The following is a 26,867-nucleotide window of genomic DNA, read 5'->3' on the forward strand; positions in this document are numbered from 1 at the left end:
TACTGGATAACAGGAATCGCACAACTCATGTAAGTTATTGGTTTGTTCAATAACTTCTGCAGTAGATGCTAAGGTGCTTCTGACCATCAGAAAAGGTTATCTCCACTCTCTGTCTCCCCATATACACCACGTGGTGTCTTCCTCCAACAGGTTATATGCACTTAGCTAACAGTGTTATCCGTCTACTAAAGAACGTATGAGCTTGCCTGGTGCAGAAATGACGTATATCAATTTATAGCTCCAAGAATCCCTTCCGGGAAAATACTGTGATGATAATTACACATTTTGGTCCATGAATCTACTCTTTAACCCTTCTATATCTCAGCAATTCTAGTAAACGTCACACCCCACAAATTTTATCTAAACCTAATCCATTGATTAGGTTTGAATGCCTTTGAAATATCTGCTTCAAAATAAAATTTAAGAGAAAACCAGACATTTTGTGTCACTCAGTGTGATGTCACAGGAAATAGAGAACACCACCACTGACACGGTCTTGCCACAAAGATTAAACCTGAATATGATCAGGCCTCTAGAGCAACCTACCAATGGAAAGAAGATACAGTGGGCCCTTGAACAGCAAGGGTCTGAACCGGAGGAACCACGGGTACTGAGGGCTACCTCTAAGCGATACACTGAGTTCTCCCCACAGTAAATACTACAGTACTACCCCATCTGCAGATGCAGAACTGCATGTATGGAGGGATGCATGTATGGGACAGGAGGGCCAACTTTAAGTTATATGAAGATTTGCGGCTGGAGGGAGGGTCGGTGCCCCTAACCCCCGCATTGTTCAAGGGTCAGCTGTGCATGTTAGCTGGCATCTCAGTGATGCAGTCAATAAAATCCAGCAGGTAGAAAATTTAACAGAACAAATAATCTGTAAGTAATTAGAGAAAAAAAATAAAAACAAAACCCAAGAGGAAGAGTAAGTCTGCAAATTAAGAGACTTAGGTCACATATTATGTGATCCTATGTATATAAAATGCCCGGAACAAGCAAATTCATACGGACAGAGTCAAGCCATATGGCCGGGGGCTGGAAGGAACAGGAAATGGGGAGTGACTACTCTAAGGTACGGGGCTTCTTTCCCGGAAGATAAAAATGTTCTGGAATTAGACAGTGGAGATGGCTGCACAACTCTGTGATTGTACTAAACAACATTAAACTGTATATATCAGAAAGGTAAATTTTATGGTATATGAATTATATTTCAAAAAAATTTTTAAAGACAAGACATATCAACCAAATACAATGCATGAGCCTTGTCTGGATCTCGATTCAAACAAATCAGCTTAGGAAAAAACCTTTGTGAAACAACTGGGAAAATTTGAATACTGAATAAATAGACTATGTGCTGGTATTAGAATGACTGTTAATATCTGGGGTGTAATCATGGTATTCTCAGTTGTTAAAAAAGGGATATAATTATCCTTGGAAATACATACTAATGTATTTATAAGGTGTGCTTCAAGGTAATCTAGGGGTACAGTGTGGGGAACAGATGAAACAAGACCAGACACATACTGAAAGCCACCGAGGCTGAGTGACGGACACGGGTTTGTTACATTATTCGCTCCGCTTTGTGCACGCCTGACATTTTAATAATGAAAGGTTTTAAAAGATGAGTGATGTAATATGCCAGTAAAACTTAACTGAGGCAAATAGTTCACTCCTCTTTGCTCCCATGTCTCTAAAGTCTGTTTATTACATGTGAGCACTGTGCCCTAACACTCTAGCGTTTCCCTTTAATGGCCACTCTCCTCTTTTTCTATAAGCAGGTAAGTTCATAGGAAAACCAATTCCCATGAGGAAAAATAAAAGAAAATTAAAGAATAACCTACAATTCTGAGATAACTACTATGGATTATTTAACGTTTTGGCATACATTCCAATTATTTTTCTTGGCATATACATACTATACAGCCTACATTTGTACATGTACTTAAAAAAATCATTCTATTAATATGGGTTTGTGACAGCTTTATTCCTCCACTTCTTCTGATCTATTTAAAGAGCATTATACCAAGATGCTTTTAAAATCCCTATACAGATGAACTGACATTCAGTTTGGAAACTTGGCATGCTTTGTGGACATTTTTTTCATTTGAGTCTTATGTACCTACCAGATAGCCATATTCATATAATATGCTACATCAGAATTTTGCAAACATTCACGCAAAATATAAAATGCAAAATATGGGCTAATTGCTTAAATAAGCCAATCTGATTCTGATTGGGGTGGAAAGAGGCATTTCAGTTTCCTATCATAATAAGCCAGGTTCTTTTTAGCCCTAAAGGACTTAGGAGAGGGATACTGGATTCATCAGAGCAAGTCATATTCTAATTGGCATGCTTCATTTACATGAGGTATTCAAGCCACAGCCTTGGCAAGATGAGAGACTAAAATGAGGCAGGGAATGGGAAAAAAGGACAGGTGAAGAGGGAGAGTGAAGACTGGGGTTTACTCCAATTTTTTAGGATAAGCTTAGGATGGGGGGGTGGGGGAGGCAGGGAGACACACGAGAGTTGATTGTGACAGTCCTAGACAAGGGTGACAGGAAAAGAACAAAAAATAGCGGGAGAAGGCTAGTCATATTAGGTATCTAAATATTTGTTGTTTGATATACTAAGAAATATATCATAGCCAAGCTCATTGTTATTTATAAAATGAGAGGTTTGTTTTATTCCACGAAAGCGAATGAAACAGTTAGATATTTTAACAAATTTTTTACAGCTAAGTAACATACTAAAACTCCATAATAGTGACTATTTGGTAACAAGGTTCCATGTGTTAAATCTAACATAATAGCCACTGTTTACAGAGTGCTTACTACAGGGCCAGACACTGCACTAAAATAAGCACTGAACCGCACATCATGTCACTCAGTTCTAATAAAACTTCTGAAGTTAGTAGTATCATCTCCACTTCACATATGTGAAAATTAAGACTTCAGGTGCTTAATTCACCTGTCCAAAGATATGCAGCTAGTCAGTGGCAAAGCTGATACTGAAACAAGTCCGATTACAGGCCTATGATGCTAATGATTATGCTATAATGCCTCCAAAGCCTGTATTAAGGTGAGTAAAAATAATATACATCAATTAGGTACATAAGGTCACACAGTCTGGCTCACGGCAGTGACAATTCTGAGTAGAGGTGGCTATTTATAAAAATAACTGCACTGCACTTTCTCATCCCCAGCACCACATCACTAAGGGCCAGACTTCCTCCTCAGTGAGCTGGACCACCCCCTACTGCACCCCCTGAGACTCGGCCTCGGCAAGGTGATAAGTGGATAATACACCCTGAGACGATGGGTCAGCAGCATGGTACAGTGGGAGAACACGAAGCTGGAATCAGAAGATTTCAGCTCCAGTGCCGGTTCCAAAATGTATTAGTCAAGGGGTCTTAAGCAAGTACTTTAACTTTTTTTTTTCCTGATTAATCACCTGACCTAACTAACTAGCTAACTAAACAACAAAACGAAAGTTAATAAAATTCATTCTGCCATCTCCGAGGGATGGCTGCAATGCTCAGATGGTAAACTATCAGCACAACTGGGGCTATCCCTGTGAGAACCACAAGCTGTGTCCCCAAAACATACTCACCTGTGAACAAATGACCACCTGGAGAGAAATGTCACATCTAAGGCAGAGAAATGAAGAGATCATGGGAAATTCGGGACAGATGGGAAGGCAGATGGCACAACTATGGAACATGTGGTTCTGCGCCAGCCTTAATCAGAAACACTGCATAACACAGCTGGATTTATGCATTAAACAACAAGCTCTAACAGTGTTCTCTTATACGATGCTAACAATCCCTCCTGTACTTTATCACTAACACACTAAAATCTTGTAAGAGAAAAGATAACTTGGTTTATACCTTATTCCAGCCGCTGGCATGAACTGTGGTCTCCAGTGTACATTCCCGATATGCCTGATACGTCACTGGCCTGTAGAGATTTTTTTTAAAAGTCTGTGTCACAAAGAAGGAAAATTCTAAATTTCCAGATAAATGAACATACAGTCACTACTTTGCTGTTGAACTTTTTGCTAAAGTAACACAGATTTTTCAACATATAGTTTTCTATGAGACATGGCTTTCAACATTTGGTATGCATTTTTCTTTAAGCATTCTCTACAGGCTGAGATTTATGCTACGAGCTTGGGAAAGCAGTTTACAACATAAGAAGAGAAAAATATATAATAACAAATATTTTACAATTGCTTGAAACTTATCCAACAAGGCTTCTACGTTGCAGATAAATATAAACACTTGGGTTATTAATACAGAATCAAGTAATAACAAATAAAAAAAATTATCTCATTAATAAAATTGAAAGAACAAGTTAAACTTTTTTAACAAGTTAAAGGCAAAAAATGTAAAATATTTTAAAATTAAAGGGACACTGTCACTGGAAGACTTTTCAAACTGGGGACATAAGTTGGAATAAGCAAGGTCAATGAAGGAGCTCTGTGTTTAACCTGGAGTCCTGGGGCACCCAGCCCTGGGGCGGGCTCTCCTTCTGATTATTCCTGTCGTACAGACACTCGTTTACGGAGGGGGTGGATGTGAGTGCTGCATTCTCAGCGTGGGCCATGTGCAAATTAACAGCAACGACAAAGACACCCCACAGCAACTTACACATGAAGGCACCAAGGCTCCTGGACAACAGATTTAGTAAAGATTTACCTCCCCCCTCCCCCCACCGCCTTTTGTTGGCAAAGAATTAACATATATGTAAAAAAGGAGAGGAGTCTTGCTTTTGTAGGATTTTAAAATCCATTCCAAAGGCATTTTCTGCTCTGACCACCCCGTGGTGGTCTCTTCAGCCTATGAATATTTAAGATTGATAACAGGTACACTTACTGGTAGCCTATTGCTATGTTTTATATTCTTATATATTTGTGTTTTATATTCTATTGCATACTAGGAAAGTGAAGCTCAGAAAAGCTAAGAGACTGTCCCAAATCCACAGGGCTGCAAGCAGCAACAGAGGAATAGGAATTCACACCCAGTTAGTGCTGGCTCCAAAGGACACGCCACTGCTCCTAGGATTTTGAAATGGGCCACGACACACTGATGCCCCATGTAGCCAACGAGCATCTGGACCAGGGTAACGAGGTCCAATAATCCTCAGTATTATTGAGGAACACACCAGACTGCAGAGACTCGCTAAAAAGAAAGAACCTACGACATCTCACCAATAATTTTTATAATAAATACATGTTCCAACTATAATAGTTTTAATACATTGAGTTAAATAAAATATATTTAAAATCTGTATGTAATATTTTTACGTGGCTGCTAGAAAATTTTAAATTACATACATGTGACCTGCATTTATCTGCTGGACAGCGTGTGGCTCTAGATGTTTCAGAGAACAGTTCTGATGACACAGGTATAGTTCTTTTCTGTAAGCCAATATAATGTAACAGCACAGTGACACTGAGGAGTTAAGATATGAGGGATGACCGTCTTAATAAGATGTTATGTGCGACCTTCCTGCTATCGCACTGCCATTAAAGTAAGCGTACAACTGTTAGAAGATCCGGGCGACACACTAGGTGGCTGTAACACAGGCCTGAAGCAGACACGCTACCGTCTAACCTGCCTCTTGCTCCCTGCAGCTCTGCTTCCGTGCGTCAGTCCCTTCACGTCCTTTCCTGAACTGCCTGCTGCGCTGTGCACCATGCCAGTCCTTACGCGGAATCTGTCTATCAGGCTAAAGTACTTTAGCATCCTTCAGAATGAAACATGATCTGAAACATTATACGTACACACATATATGCACATAAAAGATCCAGCAGATTAAAACACTCAAAAGAAACCTTTTTTTTTTTTTTTTTTTGCGGTACGCGGGCCTCTCACTGTTGTGGCCTCTCCCGTTGTGGAGCACAGGCTCTGGTCGCGCAGGCTCAGCGGCCATGGATCATGGGCCCAGCCGCTCCGCGGCATGTGGGATCTTCCCGGACCAGGGCACGAACCCGTGTCCCCTGCAGCGGCAGGCGGACTCTCAACCACTGCGTCACCAGAGAAGCCCTCAAAGGAAATCTTAAACGTAGAAAAATAAGTAGTTAAAAAATCAGCCCTATCTAACGAGCTACTTGAATTCAGCAAAGAAGAAAGAGGAGGGGAAAAACTTTTCTTTTTCTTTTTTTTTTTTTTGGGCCGCACTGTGCGGCTCACAGAATCTTAGATCCCCGGACCAGGGATCGAACCTGTGCCCTCGGCAGTGAAATGGCAAAGTCCTAACCACTGGACTGCCAGGGAATTCAAGGGGAAAAACTTTTCAGATTGCTGGTGCTTGGCTGTATGAAGAGTTCAGGATTAGTTTCCCTACTTTAACAAAACTGTTTGGGGGAATAAGTGGTATTTTCCACCTTAAAAATACTGCCATCAGGGCTTCCCTGGTGGCGCAGTGGTTGGGAGTCCGCCTGCCGATGCAGGGGTCGGGGGTTCGTGCCCCGGTCTGGGGGGGTCCCGCGTGCCGCGGAGCGGCTGGGCCCGTGGGCCGTGGCCGCTGGGCCTGCGCGTCCAGAGCCTGTGCTCCACAACGGGAGAGGCCGCGGCGGTGAGAGGCCCGCGTACCGCAAAAAAAAAAAAAAAAATACTGCCATCAACCTGTATAATACTTCTAGTTCAACATCAGTTACTTTCAGGATATTAATAACTTTTTGAAGTTGTTAAGCTTTGGGGGAAAACAAAACAAATATTCATCCAAGACTGTATTTTTTAAAATATAATTTACTTTGTAGTGAAAAGATCAATTTGTCCTGTAGATCATGAAAAGGACTCCAAATACACATACTATAATACTGTTCTTCACATACATTGTACACATATAAAACTATAATGCGGTTCTTTGGAGAGCTCGTAATATCCCCGTAAAGTTGAAATGAACAGAGAAGCGATGGCAGAGTGAAATGACTTGACACAAATAGTCTCTGCATCAAAGCTGGAGACCATTTTTTGCCCTATGCTTCTCAGTTACTTTACTCCCAGTCCCAACTGCTTTTACAAGTTCTTTATGTCTGTATTGGCCACACAGTAAGCTCCTTCAAATCTAAGATGAAAGCTCAATATACAAACTCCATGCAAGTATGGCTGCTCTGGCTTAAGAAGAGTGGAGCGGGCCCAACCACCGCCCCTCACCTCCTCACAGCACTCTGAAAGCCACTGCTGTGCCTCCAGATTTCCTGTCTCGGTTTTACTTCCCCACACCCAGAATTTTCTCTCCACATTTATTTTTAAACGTTCTATGTATAAAGTTAAGAAAATCCAAATATGATTTTCATTTCACTGTTTCTTATGTATAGCTGGGATTTTTACATTTGCTCATGTCACCAAAATATGCGGAAACAAACTGAATCATCCTTAAACCGAAATTGCTTTCTTCTAACAAATGGTAATGTATAACCGTTGCCTTTGTGAAAGTTAGGGATTACTTTACTACAACAGTAATTTGGCATCTGAATGTTGGCCCCTTGAGTGAAGGAACAGTCTTCACCTTGTTTTAGTCATCTATCTTCATTAAACCAAACATTTTTTAAAATTCACACCAATCTGTTAATGATTCTCATCAAAGAATTAAGGGAAACAAATTTTTAAGGTTTACCATAAATGACTTGGTTCTACTTCATATACTTTCATGATGAGCTTCTTGCCTCTGGCTTTAACAGCCAGCACGACAGCTAGGAAAGAAGTTCCCACAGCAGGACTGTGGCAGCGGTTCCACAGGTAGGTGTGCACCCCGAAGTGGAGCAACATCCAGGACGGCCCAAACGGAGACACAACGTCAACCCCGCAGTACAGTGAATAAAACCCCAGTCACGCCACTAACGCTGGTCACGAGGGAGTGCTGGTAAAAAATGGTCAGCACAAGTGAAACAGCTTGTGTTTACAACCGGTGAAAGCATTTGTGGAAACCTGACAGCCCAACAAGTCAATACAAATGGTCAAATTCATGCTGGAACAGTTAAATCACTGCTCAAAACACAAACAGAGATGACTTGGGAAAGCAAAAAAAGAAAAAGTGAAGACAAGTAAGTGAGAAAAGAAGTGACACCGTTCACCTAAAACAGAGGCTTAAGAGCACAGAGACCGTGGGGACTCACCGGCTGAGGAGCGTCTGCAAGGCCCCGAGCAGAGGCGCCCTCAGCTCCTGCGACGCCTTCTCCCCGAGGTGAGCCAAGCAGTCCTCTATGGAGCTGTCGGGGTTTGCAGGGCTGAACACGGGCGAAGTGTGGCGGTCGAAGCCTGTGCTGGCGAAGGCTGAAGATGACAGAAGGAAAACCCAAGTTAATGAGCAATGCCAGAAGCTGTGCTGTAAAAGCTCAGGCGGTTGGGATGCCAACTACTGGGGACTAGCTAACAGTTAGTTATAAGCCACTTAAAAATGTCAGATAATCGTTATGGGATATTAATGTTTCCTTTGAAAGGCCTTCAATTTAGAGGTTTTTTTTCTTTAAGGAAAGATTTTTATGAAAAACCTTAGTTTCAAAGAAGAAAAAGGCTAAACTGACATGGCAAAATACACAAACCAATTTTGTATATTACCGCAGACCCATTCAGTCCAAGAATGATAAATGAGAGCAACTGCCAGCTCTATCACCCCTCTCTTAAGATTTGTTTTTACCTTTACAAACGTGGCTCTTCTTAAACCAGATTCTCATCAGTTATTCCACCTTAGAGGACCCCATGACTTTCACTCCCTTTCAGAGTGACCTTCCAGACTCGCACTCACGCACACGGATGTAATTCACAAGTATACAAGCCGCCCGCTCACACAGCCAGCTTCTCCTCTGCTTCCTCACTCCCTGTTACACAGACGCAGCCCTGCTCTAACCGCAGGAAGGAGAGGCCAGATCATCCCTGGTCCAGGGTACAAATGGGATGCAGGGCACAGACTTCCAGGAAAGCAGGTGGCCTGTACCCACTCCCAAGGGTTATCAATAACCTCCATAAAGCATTTATTGCATTAATCCAAAGCCTGCTCCTAGAAGGCTGCAAATTTCACTAGAGTTAAGTATGTATTTCTTCAAGAAAGATATACATGGCTACAAAGTTCACAGATGCTGCATGGTCTGAGCAGGCCTGAGAACGCCCACTCTGATGCTAAGTCTTGGGGAATACAGGTTCGATGAGGAAGTGCATATAAGCCTTCGCTGCCATTTTCTTTTCTGCCTTTTGCCCATTTTGCCATGCAGTACTGCTGTCAGAAATGGACAAGGATTAAAACAGAACTATAACATTAATCAGTTAAAAATGTCAGTAAAGGAAAATAAAAGAGAACATTAACATTAGGTTTCTGGATTTTTGTAAATTTCTATTTATATTTTTTCTTTACTAACAGGGAGCTGATTTATAAACATGATTTCTGGGTTTTTTTGTTAAAAATTACTGGGCAGGGAATTCCTTGGCAGTCCAGTGGTTAGGACTCAGCACTTTCACTGTCATGGGCCCAGGTTTGATCCCTGGTCGGGAACTAAGATCCAGCAAGCCGTGTGGCACGGCCAAAAAAAAAAAAAGAAAAAAAAAAACCCAAAAAAATAAAAATAAAAAAATAAAAATTACTGGGCAATACACATCTACACAAAAACTTGAACATGAATATTCATAGCATCATTATACATAATAGCCAAAAAGTGGAAACAAACTAAATATCTATCAACTGATGAATGGATAAACAAAATATGTTGTATCTACACAGTGGGATATTATTCCTCATACAATGGGATGAAGTACTGATCTGTGCTACCACGTGGATGACCCTTGAAAATACTATGCTAAGTGAAAGAGCCAGTCACAAAACACCACCCAGTGTATGATTCCATTTACGTGTAGACCCATAATAGGCAAATGCATGGAGACAGAAGGCAGATGGATTGGGGATGGAGACAGGGGACTGGTGGGACTAGAAGTGGGAAGTTACTGTCAAAGTATATAGTGTTTCTTTTGGTGGTGTTAAGAATGTTATCACTGCCACCACCATCTATAGCACATGAAAAATGAAAGCACGCTTCCATTTCTCCCTTTAGTGTTATTAATATAAAGATATCAATCACAATGAAGGGAAAGTAGTACCTTAACATGACTGTTTAGTCCATTACTTAACACCAGGAAAGGCTCCATCTACTCTGTTGGGTATAGTTTAGAAACTTATAAACAGATTCCCCCGGGAAAGAAAGAGGTACGTTCTAGCTTCACCTATAATCCCAGACCCATGAAGCTGTGTAATGAAATGTTGTGAACACTCCACTGTAAAAAAAACAAAACAAAAAAAACACCAAACAACCCACCAATTAACTAGGAAAATAAGGATAAAGAGACCTTCAGCAATTTCTTTGTCCAGGGATTTTAGCTCTTCTTCAATTTCAGTTTTAACTTTTAATAAAACTTCTTGATCCAGAGATTGTGAAGCTATATCCTGTTGAACCCCTGAAACCAATAAGAAAGATTACTAGTGAAAGACGGGGAAAGAAAACATTAGAATATGGGTAGGATTTTAAGCATTAAGTCAGAAAATACAAAATCAAAACTCATTATCTTGACTAAGGGCTAGGAGATAATATAAAGATGAGGAAGCTGAGGCCTGGGTAGGTTGTCCCACGACTATGGAGGAGCTGTGACTGGAATTCAGGCCCGTGTGAGTACAGAGCCACTAATGCAGGCTGTGTCCTCCTCCTCATCTGGTTGGGCTGCTAGGAAGGAAACAGCTCAGAAACAGTTCTGACATAACAGAAAAGGAAACCTAAAAGGCTGTCTAGATCAGTGATAATGTCTCCTGAAAATGACATTCACGGCCCCTTACCTTCACATCTTCATGCAAACTGCAGCTCAAGAGAAGGCCCATTATCATCAAAAGATTTATATCCTCCAAATTAAGAAAACCATGAATATACCAAAAGTATGGGGCACAAGCTATTCTCATGCAGTAAAAGGAAAAGTAAGGTCCTGGTCTGTAGCACAGAACGGAGAACAAAGAGGAAGACTCCAAAGGAGAAAAATAAGCCAGATGCTTAACAATGTACTAACTTTTCCTGCCCCAGATAGCTGGGGCAGAGTGTCATCATTCCATCTGAAACACTGAATCCAACTATGATGGCTCACTCCTCCCATTCAGAATGTATTTATATTCAGAATGTATTTATCTTATATATTCCCAGTACTTTTACAGTTGTTTGTATCACTGACAAGTTTTATAAACAGAGGTTTTAGGCTTTAATATGCTTTCATCCTTTGCAAACAAAAAATTCTGAATTCAAAGATGAGCTTACTAATTTAATTTAGGTCAAGAAACTTAGAGCATCTGCAGGCCTTTAAAATTCATTTGAAAAATAAAAGGTTAATAAACATTTCTATATCTCACAGATTATCTGATTAGATTTCAACTTTCAAAGTTGACAAAAATAATTTTTCTTCAGGCTACATAAAACACTTTCCTTCTGAGCTGAGACTAACTAAAATAAAACTCAGACCCTCAAAAGGTTTTTCTGTGGAAAATATAAAATTCCTTAGGTATTTCTAGTTGAAATGCAACAGAAAGGATCCCCTCAATGTCATGGTTAATATATATTTTATTTAATGACATTTCATTTAACATTTCTGCCTATATATATATATATATATATGTCTTAGTTGAAACTACATACATAAAAATTTTAAAACATTACCTAAAACAATATGCTACTAAACAACCAGTGGGTCACTGAAGAAATCAAAACGGAAATTTAAAAATACCTGGAGACAAACGGAGATAGAAACACAAGAATCCCAAATCCACGGGACGCAGCAAAAGCAGTTCTAAGAGGGCAGCTTGTAACAATACAAGCCTACCTCAGGAACAAGAAAAATCTCAAATAACCAACCTAACCTTACACCTAAAAGAACTACAAAAAGAAGAACAAACGAAGCACAAAGTTAGAAGAAAAGAAATCATAAAGATCAGAGCAGAAATAAATGAAATAGAGGCTAAACTCAGAAAAGATCAATGAAACTAAGAGCTGGTTATTTGAAAAGCTAAACAAAATTGATAAACCTTTAGCCAGACTCATGAAGAAAAAAAGAGAGAACCCAAGTAAAATAAAAAGTGAAAGAGGAGGGCCTCCCTGGTGGCGCAGTGGTTGAGAGTCCGCCTGCCGATGCAGGGGATACGGGTTCGTGCCCCGGTCTGGGAGGATCCCATATGCCGCGGAGCGGCTGGGTCCGTGAGCCATGGCCTCTGGGCCTGCGCTTCCGGAGCCTGTGCTCCGCAACGGGAGAGGCCACAACAGTGAGAGGCCCGCATACCGCAAAAAGAAAAAAAAAAAAAAAAAAGTGAAAGAGGAGAAGGTACAATCCACACCACAGAAACACAAAGGATCATAAGAGACTACTATAAACAACTGTACACCAATAAAATGGACAACCTAGAAGAAATGGATAAATTCCTTGAAACATGCAATCTCCCAAGACTGAATCAGGAAGAAATAGAAAATATGAATAGACCCACTGCCAGTAATAAAATTGCATCAGTAATTAAAAACTTCTCCCAGGGCTCCCCTGCTGGCACAGTGGTTGAGAGTCTGCCTGCCGATGCAGGGGGACGCGGGTTCGTGCCCCGGTCCGGGAAGATCCCACATGCCGTGAAGCGGCTGGGCCCGTGAGCCATGGCCGCTGAGCCTGCGCGTCCAGAGCCTGTGCTCCGCAACAGGAGAGGCCACAACAGTGAGAGGCCCGCGTACCGCAAAAAAACAAAACAATAAAAAAAACACACCTCTCCCAAAACAGAAGTCATAGACCAGACAGCTTCACAGGTGAATTCTACCAAACATTTAGAGAGGAGTTAATATTGTACCAATCCTTCTCAAACTATTCCAAAAAATTGCAGAGGAATGAATGCTTCCAATCTGATTCCATGAGGCCAGCATCAACCCAATACCAAAACCAGACAAAGATATCACAAAAAAAGAAAATTATAAGCCAATATCACTGATGAACACAGATGCAAAAATCTTCAACAAACCATTAGCAAACCAACTCCAACAATACACAGTACACTAAAAGGATTATACACCACGATCAAGTGGAATTTATTCCAGGGATGCAAGGATGGGTCAATATCTGCAAATCAATCAATGCTATACACCACCTTAACAAACTGAAGAATAAAAATCATATGACCATCTCAACAGATGCAGGAAAAGCTTTTGATGAAATTCAAAAGCTTTTATGATATTTATGATAAAAACTCTCAACCCATTTATGATAAAAAAAAAACTCTCAACAAAGTGGGTAAAGAGAGAATATACCTCAACATAATAAAGGCCATATATGACAACCCCACAGCTAACACAAAAGACCCTGAATAGCCAAAACAATCTTGAGAAAGAAGAACAAATCTGGAGGTATCACACTCCTGATTGCAAACTATATTACAAAGCTACAGGAATCAAAACAATATGGTACTGGCACAAAAACAGACACAAAGATCAATGGAACAAAACAGAGAGCCTGGAAATAAACCTATGCTTATATGGGCAATTAATCTACAACAATAGAGGCAATAGGGAAAAGATAGCATCTTCCATAAATGTTGGAAGGGACTTCCCTGGTGGTCCAGAGGGTAAGACTCCTTGCTCCCAATGCAGGTGACCCGGGGTTCAACCCCTGGTCAGGGAACTAGATCCCACATGCACGCTACAACTAAGACTTCGCATGCCACAACTAAGAAGTCCACATGCTGCAACTAAAATATCCCACATGCTGCAACAAAGATCCCACATACTGCAACTAAAACCCAGAGCAGCCAAAATAAATAAATAAATATTAAAATAAAAATGTTGGGATAACTGGACAGCTATATGCAAAGAATCAAACTGGAACACTTTCTCACACCATATACACACACAAGAAAACTCAAAATGGAGTAAAGGCTTATAAGACTTATAAGACCTGAAACCATAAAACTTCTAGAAGAAAACATAGGCAGTATGCTCTTTGACATGGATCTTAGCAATATTTTTTTGGATATGTCTCCTCAGGCAAGGCAAACACAAGCAAAAATAAACGGGATTACATTAAGCTAAAAAGATTTTGCACAGTGAAGAAAACTAGCCACAAAACAACAGCCTAATGAATGGGAGAAGATATTTGCAAATGATACTATCCAGAATATACGAAGAACACATACAACTAGACATTAAAAAAAAAAAACTCTATTAAAATTGGGCACAGGACCTCAACAGACATTCCAAAGAAGATAGCCACCAGGCACATGAAAAGATGCTCAACATCACTAATCATCAGAAAAATGAAAATCAAAACCACAATGAGATTATCACCTCACACCTGTCAGAATGGCTATTACCAAAAAGACAATAAATAACAAATGTTGGCGAGGTCATGCACTGTTGATGGAAATGTAAATGATACAGCTGATATGGAAAACAATATGGTGGTTCCTCAAAAAATTAAAAATAGAACTACCTTACAATCCAGGAATTCCACTTCCAGGTATTATTCTGAAGAAAATAATTTAAAAAGATACACACATACACACACACACACACACACACACACACACACAGAGGCACCCATGTTCATGCAGAACTATTTACAATAGCTAAGATATGGAAACAGCTTAAGTGTCCATCAACGGATGAATGGATAAAGAAGATTTGGTGTGTGTGTGTGTGTGTGTGTGTGTGTGTGTGGCCAAAAAGTTCGTTTGGGTTTTTCTGTAAGATGTAACAGAAAAGCCCGAATGAATTTTTTGGCCAACCCAATACAATGGAATACTGCTCAAGTATAAAAAAAAAGAATGAAATCTTGCCATTTGTGACAACATGGATGGACCCAGAGGGTATCATGCTAAGTGAAATAAGTCAGACAGAGAAAGACAAATACCATATGATCTCACTTATATGTGGAATCTAAAAAAAACAAAACAAATGAGCCAACATAAGAAAACAGAAACAGACTCATAGAGAACAAACAGGTGGTTGCCAGGGGGAGAGGGGTGAGGGAGAAGAGAAAAAAAACAAAACAGGGGCCTCCCTGGTGGCGCAGTGGTTGAGAGTCCGCCTGCCGATGCAGGGGATACGGGTTCGTGCCCCGGTCTGGGAGGATCCCATATGCCGCGGAGCGGCTGGCCCCGTGAGCCATGGCCGCTGGGCCTGCGCATCCGGAGCCTGTGCTCCGCAACGGGAGAGGCCACAAGAGTGAGAGGCCCGCATACCGCAAAAAGAAAAAAAAAAAAAAAAAAAAAAAAAACAGTAACCATGTGAGGTAATGAATGCTAATTAGCTTGCTTGTGGTAACCATTTCACAGTGTACTTTTATATGAAACCATCACGCAGTACACCTTAAATATATGCAATTTTTCTTAATTATACCTAAAAAAGTTGATAAGTTTTTTAATTACACAAAACAGACACAGGGACTTCCCTGGTGGCGCAGTGGTTAAGAATCCGCCTGCCAATGCAGGGGACACAGGTTTGAGCTGTGGTCCGGGAAGTTCCCACACGCCGTGGAGCCACTAAACCTGTGAGCCACAACTACTGAGCCCACAACGTGCCACAACTACTAAAGCCTGTGTGCCTAGAGCCCATGCTCCGCAACAAGAGAAGCCACTGTAATGATAAGCCCGCGCACCACAACGAAGAGTAGCCCCTGTTCGCTGCAACTAGAGAAAGCCCACACGCAGTAACAAAGACCCAACACAGCCAAAAATAAACAATTAAAAAAAAATCTGCCTTCCAATGAAGGGGACAAGGGTTTGATCCCTGGTCAGGGAATTAAGATCCTGCGTGCCACCGGGCAACTAAGCCCAAGTGCCACAATTAGAGAGAAGCCCATGAAGTGCAAAGAAAGATCCCGCATGCTGCAACTAAGACCTGACGCAGTCAAAAATAAATTTAAAAAAAAAACACAATCTTATGCAAAATTTGAAGACAAAATGTATCCTATGAATAAGGTAATCTTTGTAAATTCTCATAAAGCATAAAAATCTATCATTACATATAGGTTTTGTTTTTCCAATTTTTTTTTTACTGTGGTAAAATACATCTAACAAAATTTACCATCTTAACCATTTTTAAGTGTACAGTTCAGTAGTATTAAATACATTCATAATGTTGTGCTACCATCCATCTCCAGAACTCTTTTCATCTAGACCCACTACACAGTAACTCTCCATTACCTCTTCTCTTCAGCCCTTGGCAAACACCATTCTACTTCTCTCTCAGTTCTGACTACTCTAAGTACTCTATACAAGTGGAATCATACAACACTTGTCTTTCAGGAACTGGCTTATTTCACTTCCAGACTTGTAATAAATCTCAAGTACTGCTTATAATTAGAACAGGTTTTCCTTTTAAAAGTAATCTGGGGCTTCCCTGGTGGTGCAGTGGTTGAGAGTCCACCTGCCGATGTAGGGGACACGGGTTCGTGCCCCGGTCTGGGAAGATCCCACATGCCACGGAGCGGCTAGGCCCATGAGCCATGGCCGCTGAGCCTGCACGTCCGGAGCCTGTGCTCCGCAATGGGAGAGGCCACAACAGTGAGAGGCCCGCGTACCGCAAAAAAAAAAAAAAAAAAAAAAGTAATCTGTAGTTTAGACGGCTCTACAACATCACTGATTAATATAATTACAGTAGGTAAAGAGACTTCTAGAATATACGTAACATTATTAAAACAAGGCAAACACAGACTGGGGAATTATTTGGGGTCAACAGACTGAGGAATTATTTGGGGTCAATCTTATTTCTTTCACTGAAATTCTCTCTCTCTGTCTGGCTTCCTGGAAGGCGTCTCAGTAAAGGGGAAGGTAAGCTTTGGGGCCAAGCATTCCAGCTCATTACACGTGACTTTAGGCAACGAAAATAATCTTCCTGAACCTCTCCTCTTACGTGAACAGGAAAGTAATACCTACCACAAAGAGAAGCTGTCAAGGGCAGTGAGATAAATTAGTTAAGCTCCACCACATCAAAAATGCTCAAAAGATAGTGGCTCCCACCCACCAATCCTTCTGACTCTCTGAAATGGGTTGTTACCACTGCACAGTGATCTTTCCCCAAACCTTGTCCCTGTGAACAGAATCAGCTTATCATAGATTTCTAATCAATGATGCTCATACAGAATCTGCTTTCAGTACTCTAACAGTCTGGACCAGCAGAAACAACCTTCTGACAGTTTAGATAATGCCAAGTGACATAAAGTGTCTGTTAGAACACCAACAGTTACTCTCACTCTTCAATTGCTGCGAGAGAATGGCTTAATATCAATTGATCTAAAACTAAAATACAGGAACTTCCCTGGTGGTCCAGTGGTTAACAATCGTCTTGCAATGCAGGGGACACAGGTTCGATCCCTGGTCGGGGAACTAAGATCCCACATGCCGCAGGCCAACTAAGCACACATGCTGCAACTACTGAGTCCACGTGCCACTAGAGAGAAGCCCGCACACCACAACAAAGAGCCTGGATGCTGCAACTAAGACCCGATGCAACCAATAAATAAATATTAAAAAAATAAAACTAAAATATATTTTTTCCTGAACACATGTCCAACAGAGTTTAATTTATATTAAAAAATACAGAAGGAAAGTTAATTTTTAAAATATAAGCGTACATTTGACAATAAATTCATGTGGGAAGTTTTACGAGGAAGCTACAGTCCTGAGTACCAGAAGGTCCCTGGTTTTCCAAATTTCCAGCAGATGTGACTGCCTCGAAGAGACTTGCCTTCAAACTTTTTCCAGGCTCAAATAATCTCTGCCGTGCTCAACAATGGAAGAATTCTGATCAGTCACTGCCATGAGCTACAGTAAACACAGTGCTTTTAAGACAAACCCTTCTCTTACCTACCTGATCCTCCTTCACATGCACTTCCACAGCAGAAGCAGGGTGGCCACCATGTTGAAGAGCTTGGGTTAGCCTTTTAAGTTCTGCAAAAACATCTCAAACTCAACATCGGCCAGCTCGCTTCTGACCTGTCCTTAATCAGAAATACAGAGCTCCTGAATATTTCAGACTCTTTCCAGGGAATACAACCTGCTGGATGAACCTTTTTATAAGGTTTCCTGACATGAGAAGTAGTCCCTCCATTCCTTGCATTCTAGATTTTATACTCAAATTAAGCTGAAACAACAGAAAAATCCCCAGATAATATTACCTATTTGTTATAACTGAGCTGTACTTTGGTGCCATTTCCTTAGCTTTTATCCACAATTACATTAAGAAAGTGTCTTGAAATGTAATACTGTATTTGATATTGACATTTTCTACTGCACTTCTTTGTGTCCTATATAATAAAGCTCTAAGTGAAAAAACAATTCTCTTAAAGAATAACATTCCACTTTAAAGAAAATAGTAGAGCTTCTGGTTATGGGAAAAAAATCCTGGGAACTAAATGCAGTAGTCCCCTTTGTGGTTTCAGTTACCCGCAATCAGCCACGGTTGGAAAATACTGAGTAGTAAATTCTAGAAATAAAATTAAATGCTTTTATATTACACGCCATTCTGATTAGTGTCGTGAAATCTGGTGGGGTCCTGCTCCATCCCACCTGAGACCTGAAACATACCCAGCATATCCAGACTGTATACACCACCCGCCCATTATTATAGGAAAACACCAGTACACACAGGGTTTGGTACTAACGGGCACCGTTTCAGGAATCCCCTGAGAATCTTGGACCATATTCCCCATGGATGAGGAGGACCTACTGTACACCTTCACTTATTTTTGGCTTTGCCTTAGAACCAAATTCGCTGCTCAATGCTAGGATTACTGTATAGGACCCTACAGACTACATATCTATGACCTATTATTCCCACTATGGAAATGTAGTCTTCCTATTCTGACTTGATGGGAATTTATTTATTTATTCCCATTATGTATTAATTATAAGGCACATTAAATGATATATGGTAAGAAATTTTAAAAAATTAATTCCTCTTCCCACCCAGTATGAACTCACTGCCAATTTCTTCACTAACAAAAAAAGACATTTTCACCTAATCTGGACTGCTCTTCCTTTTCCTGATTATTTAATTCTGTCCACCCTGCAAGGACCAATTTTTTTAAATTAATTAATTAATTAATATATTTATTTATGGCTGAAGTTGGGTCTTTGTCGCTGCGTAGAGGCTTTCTCTAGTTGCGGCAAGTGGGGGCTTCTCTTTGTTGCAGAGCACGGGCTCTAGGCGTGCGGGCTCGGTAGTTGTGGCTCGCGGGCTCTAGAACGCAGGCTCAGTAGTTGTGGCGCACAGGATTAGTTGCTCTGTGGCACGTGGGATCTTCCCGGACCAGGGCTCAAACCTATGCCCCCTGCATTGGCAGGCAGATTCCCAACCACTGAACCACCAGGGAAGTCCCAATTTTTTTTGGCCTCGCCGGGCAGCTTGCAGGATCTTAGTTCCCCGCCCAGGGATTGAACCCGGGCCCTCGGCAGTGAAAGTGCCGAGTCCTAACCACTGGACCGCCAGAGAATTCCCTGCAAGGAGCAATTTAAGTCTCTCTACTTTTCCACAGTAACTTCACTGACTACTTACGTATCACTGATGTTTGAACACATATATCATTTAATCTGCGCCACATACTTTAACACTTAAATATATACTGTCTTATATCATTCAATGATATTATAGTTTATTATCATTAATCTGACCTGATTACAAACTACAAAATATTTGAGGTAGTCCCTTTGTCCTAGTCTTGGGTCAAGTAAGGACTAAAAAAGTACATGAATACTTGATAGCAATAGCTATCACTGTCACTGCAATGAAGACTCAAAGCATTACAATGTATAACATGACAACTCTGCTGGAAAGAAAGGACACTTAAGAAAAAGACAATAAAATAAAAGTTATAAATATATTCAGAGGAATTTTTAAAAGTTATCAGTATATTTTGAGGCTACCTCAAATGACAAAAGTTAAAAGAAATAAAGAAAATGAGTAGTCATTTTATGTAAGAGAGTAAGAATACAGAACAACTACCTACACAGGACAGTAACGAGAACGTTTATTTATGGTGATGGATTGTGATGGAGAACACTGAGGAGGAGGAATGGAAAGAATAAGACCTCAACCACCATCTCCAAGCTTATGAGAGTTTTCAGAAATGACTTGCCCAAGCTCAAATAAATTATACAGAAACAAGATTAGAAAGTAGATATTCTGATAAGTAAAATTATTACTGAATTCAAAAACATACAATTACAATTTTTGAAGTACAGTGAATGAAAAATAAGGAATATATGAATGTTTTATCTGCCATCTGCCCCTTTCAGGAAAATCTGTACACCTAAGACACATACACACCTTCACACGCATCACAGCACCACCAACACCACCACCAGGCCGCAAAGTAAATGACAGGAATGTCTTGGTTACCGTATGCCTCATCCTGCCCGATTAAAGAAAAGCAGCTGATTAAAGGCGTACCTATTCTCATGAGACTAATGTGATGCTAATTACACATGACAAGTTGTCGTACTTGATAATAAGCCATGTGGAAAACCTAAACCAGAAAAAGTCTACTGCTGTCAGGATACAAAAGGCTATTTCTTTAATAACCAATGACACAGACAGATTCACTGCTTTTCACTCAACCAGCCCCCACCCCACCCTGATTTCAAAAGCACAGAGCTAGGCAGTACCACCAATGCAGCATAAATCCTGCACTATAAACCCAGAAAAATATCTCAAAGATAAACAGACATTAGTACACTAAATCCCACCCACCTCCGTGTCAAAGGAATGGTCAGGTGAGTCAGCAATCATCATACTCCAGCCCTGAAATGCACTCAAAATGAATATCAGACCAACAAGCTTAGAACAGCTGTATGTATGGCCTAGACCTTCCAGAGCAAATGCTTTCTAAATCTATGGTTCCCCAAACTGGGGCACATTAAAATTACTGAGAGAATATTAAATAAATAATAATGAAGTAATAATTAAAGATACAGATTCCCAGGACCCAGTATGAAGCATCTGGTTCAGTAGGTCTGGGGCAGGGCTCCATAATCTTTGTTTTAATAAGTGTTCAGGCAATTAGACTTGACAAATACTGCTCTTGACAACCCAAATAATTATAATCAAATTATAATCAAATCAGATTATAATCAAACATCTACTGAATAGTACAGACAACATAGTTCAATTATTCATTCAATAGCAAAAACAAATACTCCAAATGATACCATACTGGACGAGTAAGAAACCAGATTTTTAAGAAACAAATTCTGGACTTCCCCACTGGTGCAGTGGTTGAGAGTCTGCCTGCCAGTGCAGGGGACACGGGTTTGAGCCCTAGTCTGGAAAGATCCCACATACCACGGAGCAACTAAGCCCACACGCCACAACTACTGAGCTCGCGTGCTGTAACTACTGAAGCCCGTGTGCCCAGAGCCCACGCTCCACAAGAGGAGCCACTGCAATGAGAAGCCCGTGCACCGCAACCAAGAGTAGCTCCTGCTCGCCACAACGAGAGAAAGCTCACGCACAGCAACGAAGACCCAACACAGCTAAAAAAGAAAAAAAAAAAAGAAACAACAAGATTCCAAAATAGTCAAATCATAACAGTAGTTTCCAAGCTCCAGTTACCACATCCCCAGCTATCCTGCAGATTAGGGGAGAGATTTGAGGAAGGATGGATCTAAAGAGAAGAATGCAAAGAAAATCCAACGAGCACCCACTCAAAACTCTGGGTTCATAGTAGTCAGGATCAAACATCTCCTGTTCCTGATAGAAAGAATGTAAAAAAAATAAACAGTACACATCTCTGGAAATAATGAATTGTGAACCACTACTGGGATCGGGTTATGAGAATCTGTCTTGAAAGGTTGATTTGAGATGGTGATACTCCCCAAAGTGATCTACAGATTCAATGTCATCCCTATCAAAACTCCAACTGCAGGGCTTCCCTGGTGGCGCAGTGGTTAAGAATCCGCCTGCCAATGCAGGGGACACAGGTTCGAGCCCTGGTCCGGGAAGATCCCACATGCCGCGGAGCAACTAAGCCCGTGCGCCACAACTACTGAGCCTGTGCTCTAGAGCCCACGAGCCACAACTACTGAAGCCTGCGCGCCTCGAGCCCGTGCTCCACAACAGGAGGAGCCACCGCACCACAACGAAAGTAGCCCCCACTCACTGCAACTACAGAAAGCCGCGCACAGCAATGAAGAACCAACGCAGCCAAAAATAAATAAATAAAATAAATTTATTTTTTAAAAAAAGGATGTTCAACATCACTGGCTACTAGGGAAATGCAAATTAAAACCACAATGAGGTGCCACTGCACACCACCAGTATAGCTATAACAAAAAACATGGACAATAGCAAGTTTGGCAAAGATGAAGAGAAACTGGAACCCTCATACACTGCTGGCGGGAATGGTACAGCCACTTTAGAAGACAGCTTGGTAGTTTCTTACAAAGCTAAACATACCCTTACCATACAATCTAGCAATCATGCTCCTTGATATTACCCAAATGAGTTGAAAACTTGTATCTACATAAAAACCTGCACATGAATGTTTATAATAGCTTTATATATAACTGCCAAAACTTGGAAGTAACCAAGATGTTCTTCAATAGGAGAATGGATTAAAAAACTATGGTACATCCATACAATGATATATTATTCAGCAATAAAAAGAAATGAGCTACCATAGTGAGATACCACTTCACACCGGTTAGGATGATTGTTACAAAAAAAGCAGGAAACAACAAGCATTGGTGAGGGTGTGGAGTAGTTGGAACCCCCGTGCATTGCTGATTGGAATGTAAAATGATGCAGCTACTGTGGGAAAAAAAGGATGGCACGTCCTCAAAACAATTAAACATAGAATGACCCACCAATTGTACACCTGGGTACATGCCCAAAAGAATTGAAAGCAGAGATTCAAACAGATTATTTGTAACAGCACTGTTCACAACAGTCGACAGGTAGAAATAATCCAATATCCATCAGTAAACAGATAAACAAAATGTGCTTATGCATACAATGTAATATGATTCAGCATTAAAAAGGAGTAAAATTCTGAAACAGGCTACAACATGGATGCACCTTAAAGACATTATACTAAGCAAAATAAGCCAGATGCAAAAGAACAAATATTGTGCGATTCCACTCGGATGAGATTCACAGAGACAGAAAGTAGAATAGTGTTTGCCTAGGGAGGGAGAAGAGGGGAGAATTGGGGGTTAGTGCTTAACGGCTGAACGAATAACAAGCCAGCATCACGACATGTATTTGACAGCCACATGACTAATTAACAGACATGAACTTACTCGCCTTCCTAACCTGAGAAATGTCTTACTAAATCCCGATTAATGACAACAACATCAAGATGCTCTATATTAAGAGATGCAAAGTTGAACATAACAAGTTATTATCTGGCATCATATATGCAAGTCAACAGGACTTCTACTAGTCAGAATATATAATCTTGAACATACGCAACAAACTAACACGGTCTGGAAGAGCTGACTTCTGGAAAAGTTCAGAGTTAACTGTTTAAGGAAAAGTATGTACCCAGCACATGACTCACTTAGGAAAAAATGAATGACATTTAACGTGACAGAAATCTTGAGTCATGAATAGGGTCACCTCCTTTAGCCTCTTCTTTTCACACCTATTGCTTCATGAATTTGAAACCAAACCCTAACCACATTGCACCAATGCATGCTACAGCAGGCCCTATTTATAACAGCATGGCATAGAAGGGAGTTGTACATCACATTTTAGATAACAAATCGGACAGCAAAGCAGCAAAGACAGCAAGTAGAACCTAATTTTTCCTTCTATGAAGTTAGCATACACATTTGTATTTATGTATTGACATAATACTCTGTACTTAGGCTTAAGGAAACAATAAAAGGATAACAACCAAATTTCAAAAACAAAACAAAAACATCAAAGCAGGTAAACTCCTCAGATCCTACAATGCTCAGGTAGAAAAAAATTCTATGCTCAAGCAGGGGGGAAAAAGTTGATCAACACAGGCTTATGTAATTGCTTAAGGTCCTTACAAACTTAATAAATCACAGGGGTTGAAAAGGCCTGGTTTTTTGTGAGCATGAAGTCTGTTACAGTTAAGAAATATCATAAATAAGTGGAATTTGGGTAGATGGGGAAGTACTTTATGTATTAGGGTGACCAACTCACCCAGTTTGCCCAGGATTTTCCCAGTTTTACTCACTCCTGGGCAAACTGGACAGCTGGTCACCCTAATGTGTAAATATGGGAGATATGTTAATTAGGACAGGGTAGTCTATGCTGCAGTGATAAATAAAGCCTGCAATTTCAGCAACTTAACCCAAAGGTCCATCTCTCCCTTGTGCTCCGTATCTAACCCAGAAAATTGGATGCAAGGAAACTGTGTCATACAGTCACTCAGCAACCCTGCCTGATGGTGGTCCTGCCCTACTACAACTATGCCCTTAGGAACATACATCCCCCTTAAATCCAGAAGGCAAGGGAAGAAGAATGGGGAGGAGGCATACTGACTCTTAAATGTCACAGCCTACAAGTGCCACAAACCCCATGCACTCACATTTCACTGGCTAGGACTAGTTGTATGGCCCTGCCTAAATGCAGTTTCCCAGGGGCCCGGGAAGGAGACAAGAACAGACAGGGGAAGCAGCAGGAACCACTACCGGAGAAGTCTACTGTTCTAGAGCAGCTCAGCTCAAGGGGAAAAATACAGATAGGAATAAGCATAGCTCGTTTACATTCCAAGGCAATGACAGACATGAGACACAACAGGTAACAGGATCAGGAAAACCAGCGAAAGTCTCTTTTGTAGAACAGCCTGAGGGAAAAGGGAGGAACTGTGGGTTCTGGATGTAAGAGATAACCCCTGTGTTTCAAGCCTGGATAGCAGGTGGTACCCTTAACAAATCACTGTAAGAACAGGGGCTAGCTTAGAGAGGAAGATAAAAAACTGAGTTCTAGACCTGTGTGTCTAATAATATTACAGCCACTAGCCACATGCAGCTTTTTAAGTTTAAATAAAAATCAAACAAAATTAAAAATTCAGTTTCTCAGTTGCACTAGTCATATTTCAAGCATTCACATGTGATTGTGACTGTAATACTGAAAAGAGCAGGTATAGAACATTTTCATCACTGCATAAAGTTCTATTAAATAGTGCTTTTCTAGACCTATCAGGCTATAACTAGTAGGGGAAGGTTTTAGAAATGTAAATGAAGCTAGAACTGGAAAGAAAATCTGCAGGCTAACAGATTGCCTTTTACCAGCAAATACTGGTGAACATCCTAAATATCCTACAGTAGGAGACTGGAGATATCTATTTATTGATGTGGACAGATGTTCAAGTATACTGTTAATTTTTTAAATGTCACAAAATGGCATGTACATGATCTCATTTTTGTAAACCATAAATTCAACTTTATATGTATCTATAAGAGTGGGAAAATATTAATATTTCAACATTTCAGTTACTGGATTATAGGATTTTTTCTTTCACTTTTTTACTTTTCTAAATACTTTCAAATACATATATATATAACTTATATAATTAAAAAGAATTATTTTAGTAGAAAAAGAAATATGATTAAAGGAAACGGATTTGGGCTTAATATAAAAAAACAACAGGGACTTCCCTGGTGGTGCAGTGGTTAAGAATCCGCCTGCCAATGCAGGGGGCATGGGTTCGATCCCTGGTCCAGGAAGATCCCACAGGCCACGGAGCAACTAAGCCCATGTGCCACAACTACTGAGCCCACGTGCCACAACTACTGACACCCGCGTGCCTAGAGCCTGCACTCCGGGACAAGAGAAGCCACCACAATCAGACGCCCGCGCACCGCAACCAAGAGTAGCCCCTGCTCACTTCAACCAGAGAAAGCCCGTGCACAGCAACGAAGACCCAACGCAGACAAAAATAAAAAAACAAAAACAAAAACACAGCATTTAGTTTTGTGCATAAATAGACTGAGCTCCTCAATAATAATGAGAAAAACAATGTTCCTTCTGCACTGTCATTGGGGGTTAGCAAATTAGGGCCCATCAGCCAAACCTGCCCCCTGCATATTTTTACACAGTCCACAAGCTAAGAATGGCTTTTACGTCTTTACATGCCTGAAAAAAAGGCAAGATTAGTACTTCTTGACATGTAAAAATCACAGGAAATTCCGTGCCCGTAAATAAAGCGTAACTGAGCCACGCTCACCCAGCCGTGAGTTCCCCACGCTGCTCCAGCGACAGTGGAGACAAGCCGCCCACAGAGCCCACGCAGCAGGGACACGGCAGGGACAAGAGGGCACCGTCGCACCCCCAGCCTCACTGCACCTGTGCATGAGCACATGCCAACACAAGAACAGAGCTGGACTCGGGACGTAGCCGCTCCTCAGACACAGGGGAGCACAGATCATCCTGTCACCACACGCGACGGCACAGTCCCGGGTGGCCTGGCTGTGCGAAGGAGCACGACGTGGCGCCATCGTCGCCAGGCTGAAGGCACTCATCACTGGATTCCCAACTCACGACAGTCCATCAGAAAAATCAGAAAATTTTAAATGTAACATCTCATCACGAATTTCCTTGTGAAATAAGCAATGAAAACGAGGCCACAACCAAAGTCTCTAAGGGGCTCCACTGTTAGCCAAGGAAGGAAATTGTGTTCGATTGCAGCAGCTGAAGAAATGTGTCCAGAAAAAACAAAAGTTGAATACTATTCGTCTTTTGAAGAGAACAGCTGCTCCGTGAGTTGAGGACACTGAAACAACATCAACAGTTAACTGAACTACAAGGCGACGACTCTGAGGGGCCTTCCTCGGCCCTGACAGACGCCTAAGGCTCAGCGGTCACCTCTTCTAGGGGCAGCGCCACGCCAGAACCGACTCAAG

At 41.0% G+C, this 26,867-nt stretch overlaps 1 protein-coding gene across 2 annotated transcripts in view; it reads right to left on the reverse strand.

The window, feature by feature from the left end:
- BCL2L13 (BCL2 like 13) overlaps window positions 1-26,867 on the reverse strand; it is a 62,235-nt gene that overhangs the window by 12,709 nt on the left and 22,659 nt on the right. The window contains exons 3-5 of one of the 2 annotated variants that reach the window (XR_014017120.1): window positions 10,340-10,447; window positions 8,125-8,281; window positions 3,890-3,982 (exon numbers count right to left, since the gene is read on the reverse strand). Coding sequence is in view for 1 of the 2 variants with exons in the window: in XM_081249937.1 (XP_081106063.1) it covers window positions 3,890-3,959; window positions 8,125-8,281; window positions 10,340-10,447 (335 nt within the window). In the remaining variant the exon portion in view is untranslated. The remainder of the gene's footprint in view (window positions 1-3,889; window positions 3,983-8,124; window positions 8,282-10,339; window positions 10,448-26,867) is intronic. The other variant, XM_081249937.1, reaches the window with a different exon arrangement.

This window comes from Mesoplodon bidens (assembly GCF_964165515.1).
Source record: "Mesoplodon bidens genome assembly, chromosome: 11".
NCBI classification, from domain to species: domain Eukaryota; kingdom Metazoa; phylum Chordata; class Mammalia; order Artiodactyla; family Ziphiidae; genus Mesoplodon; species Mesoplodon bidens.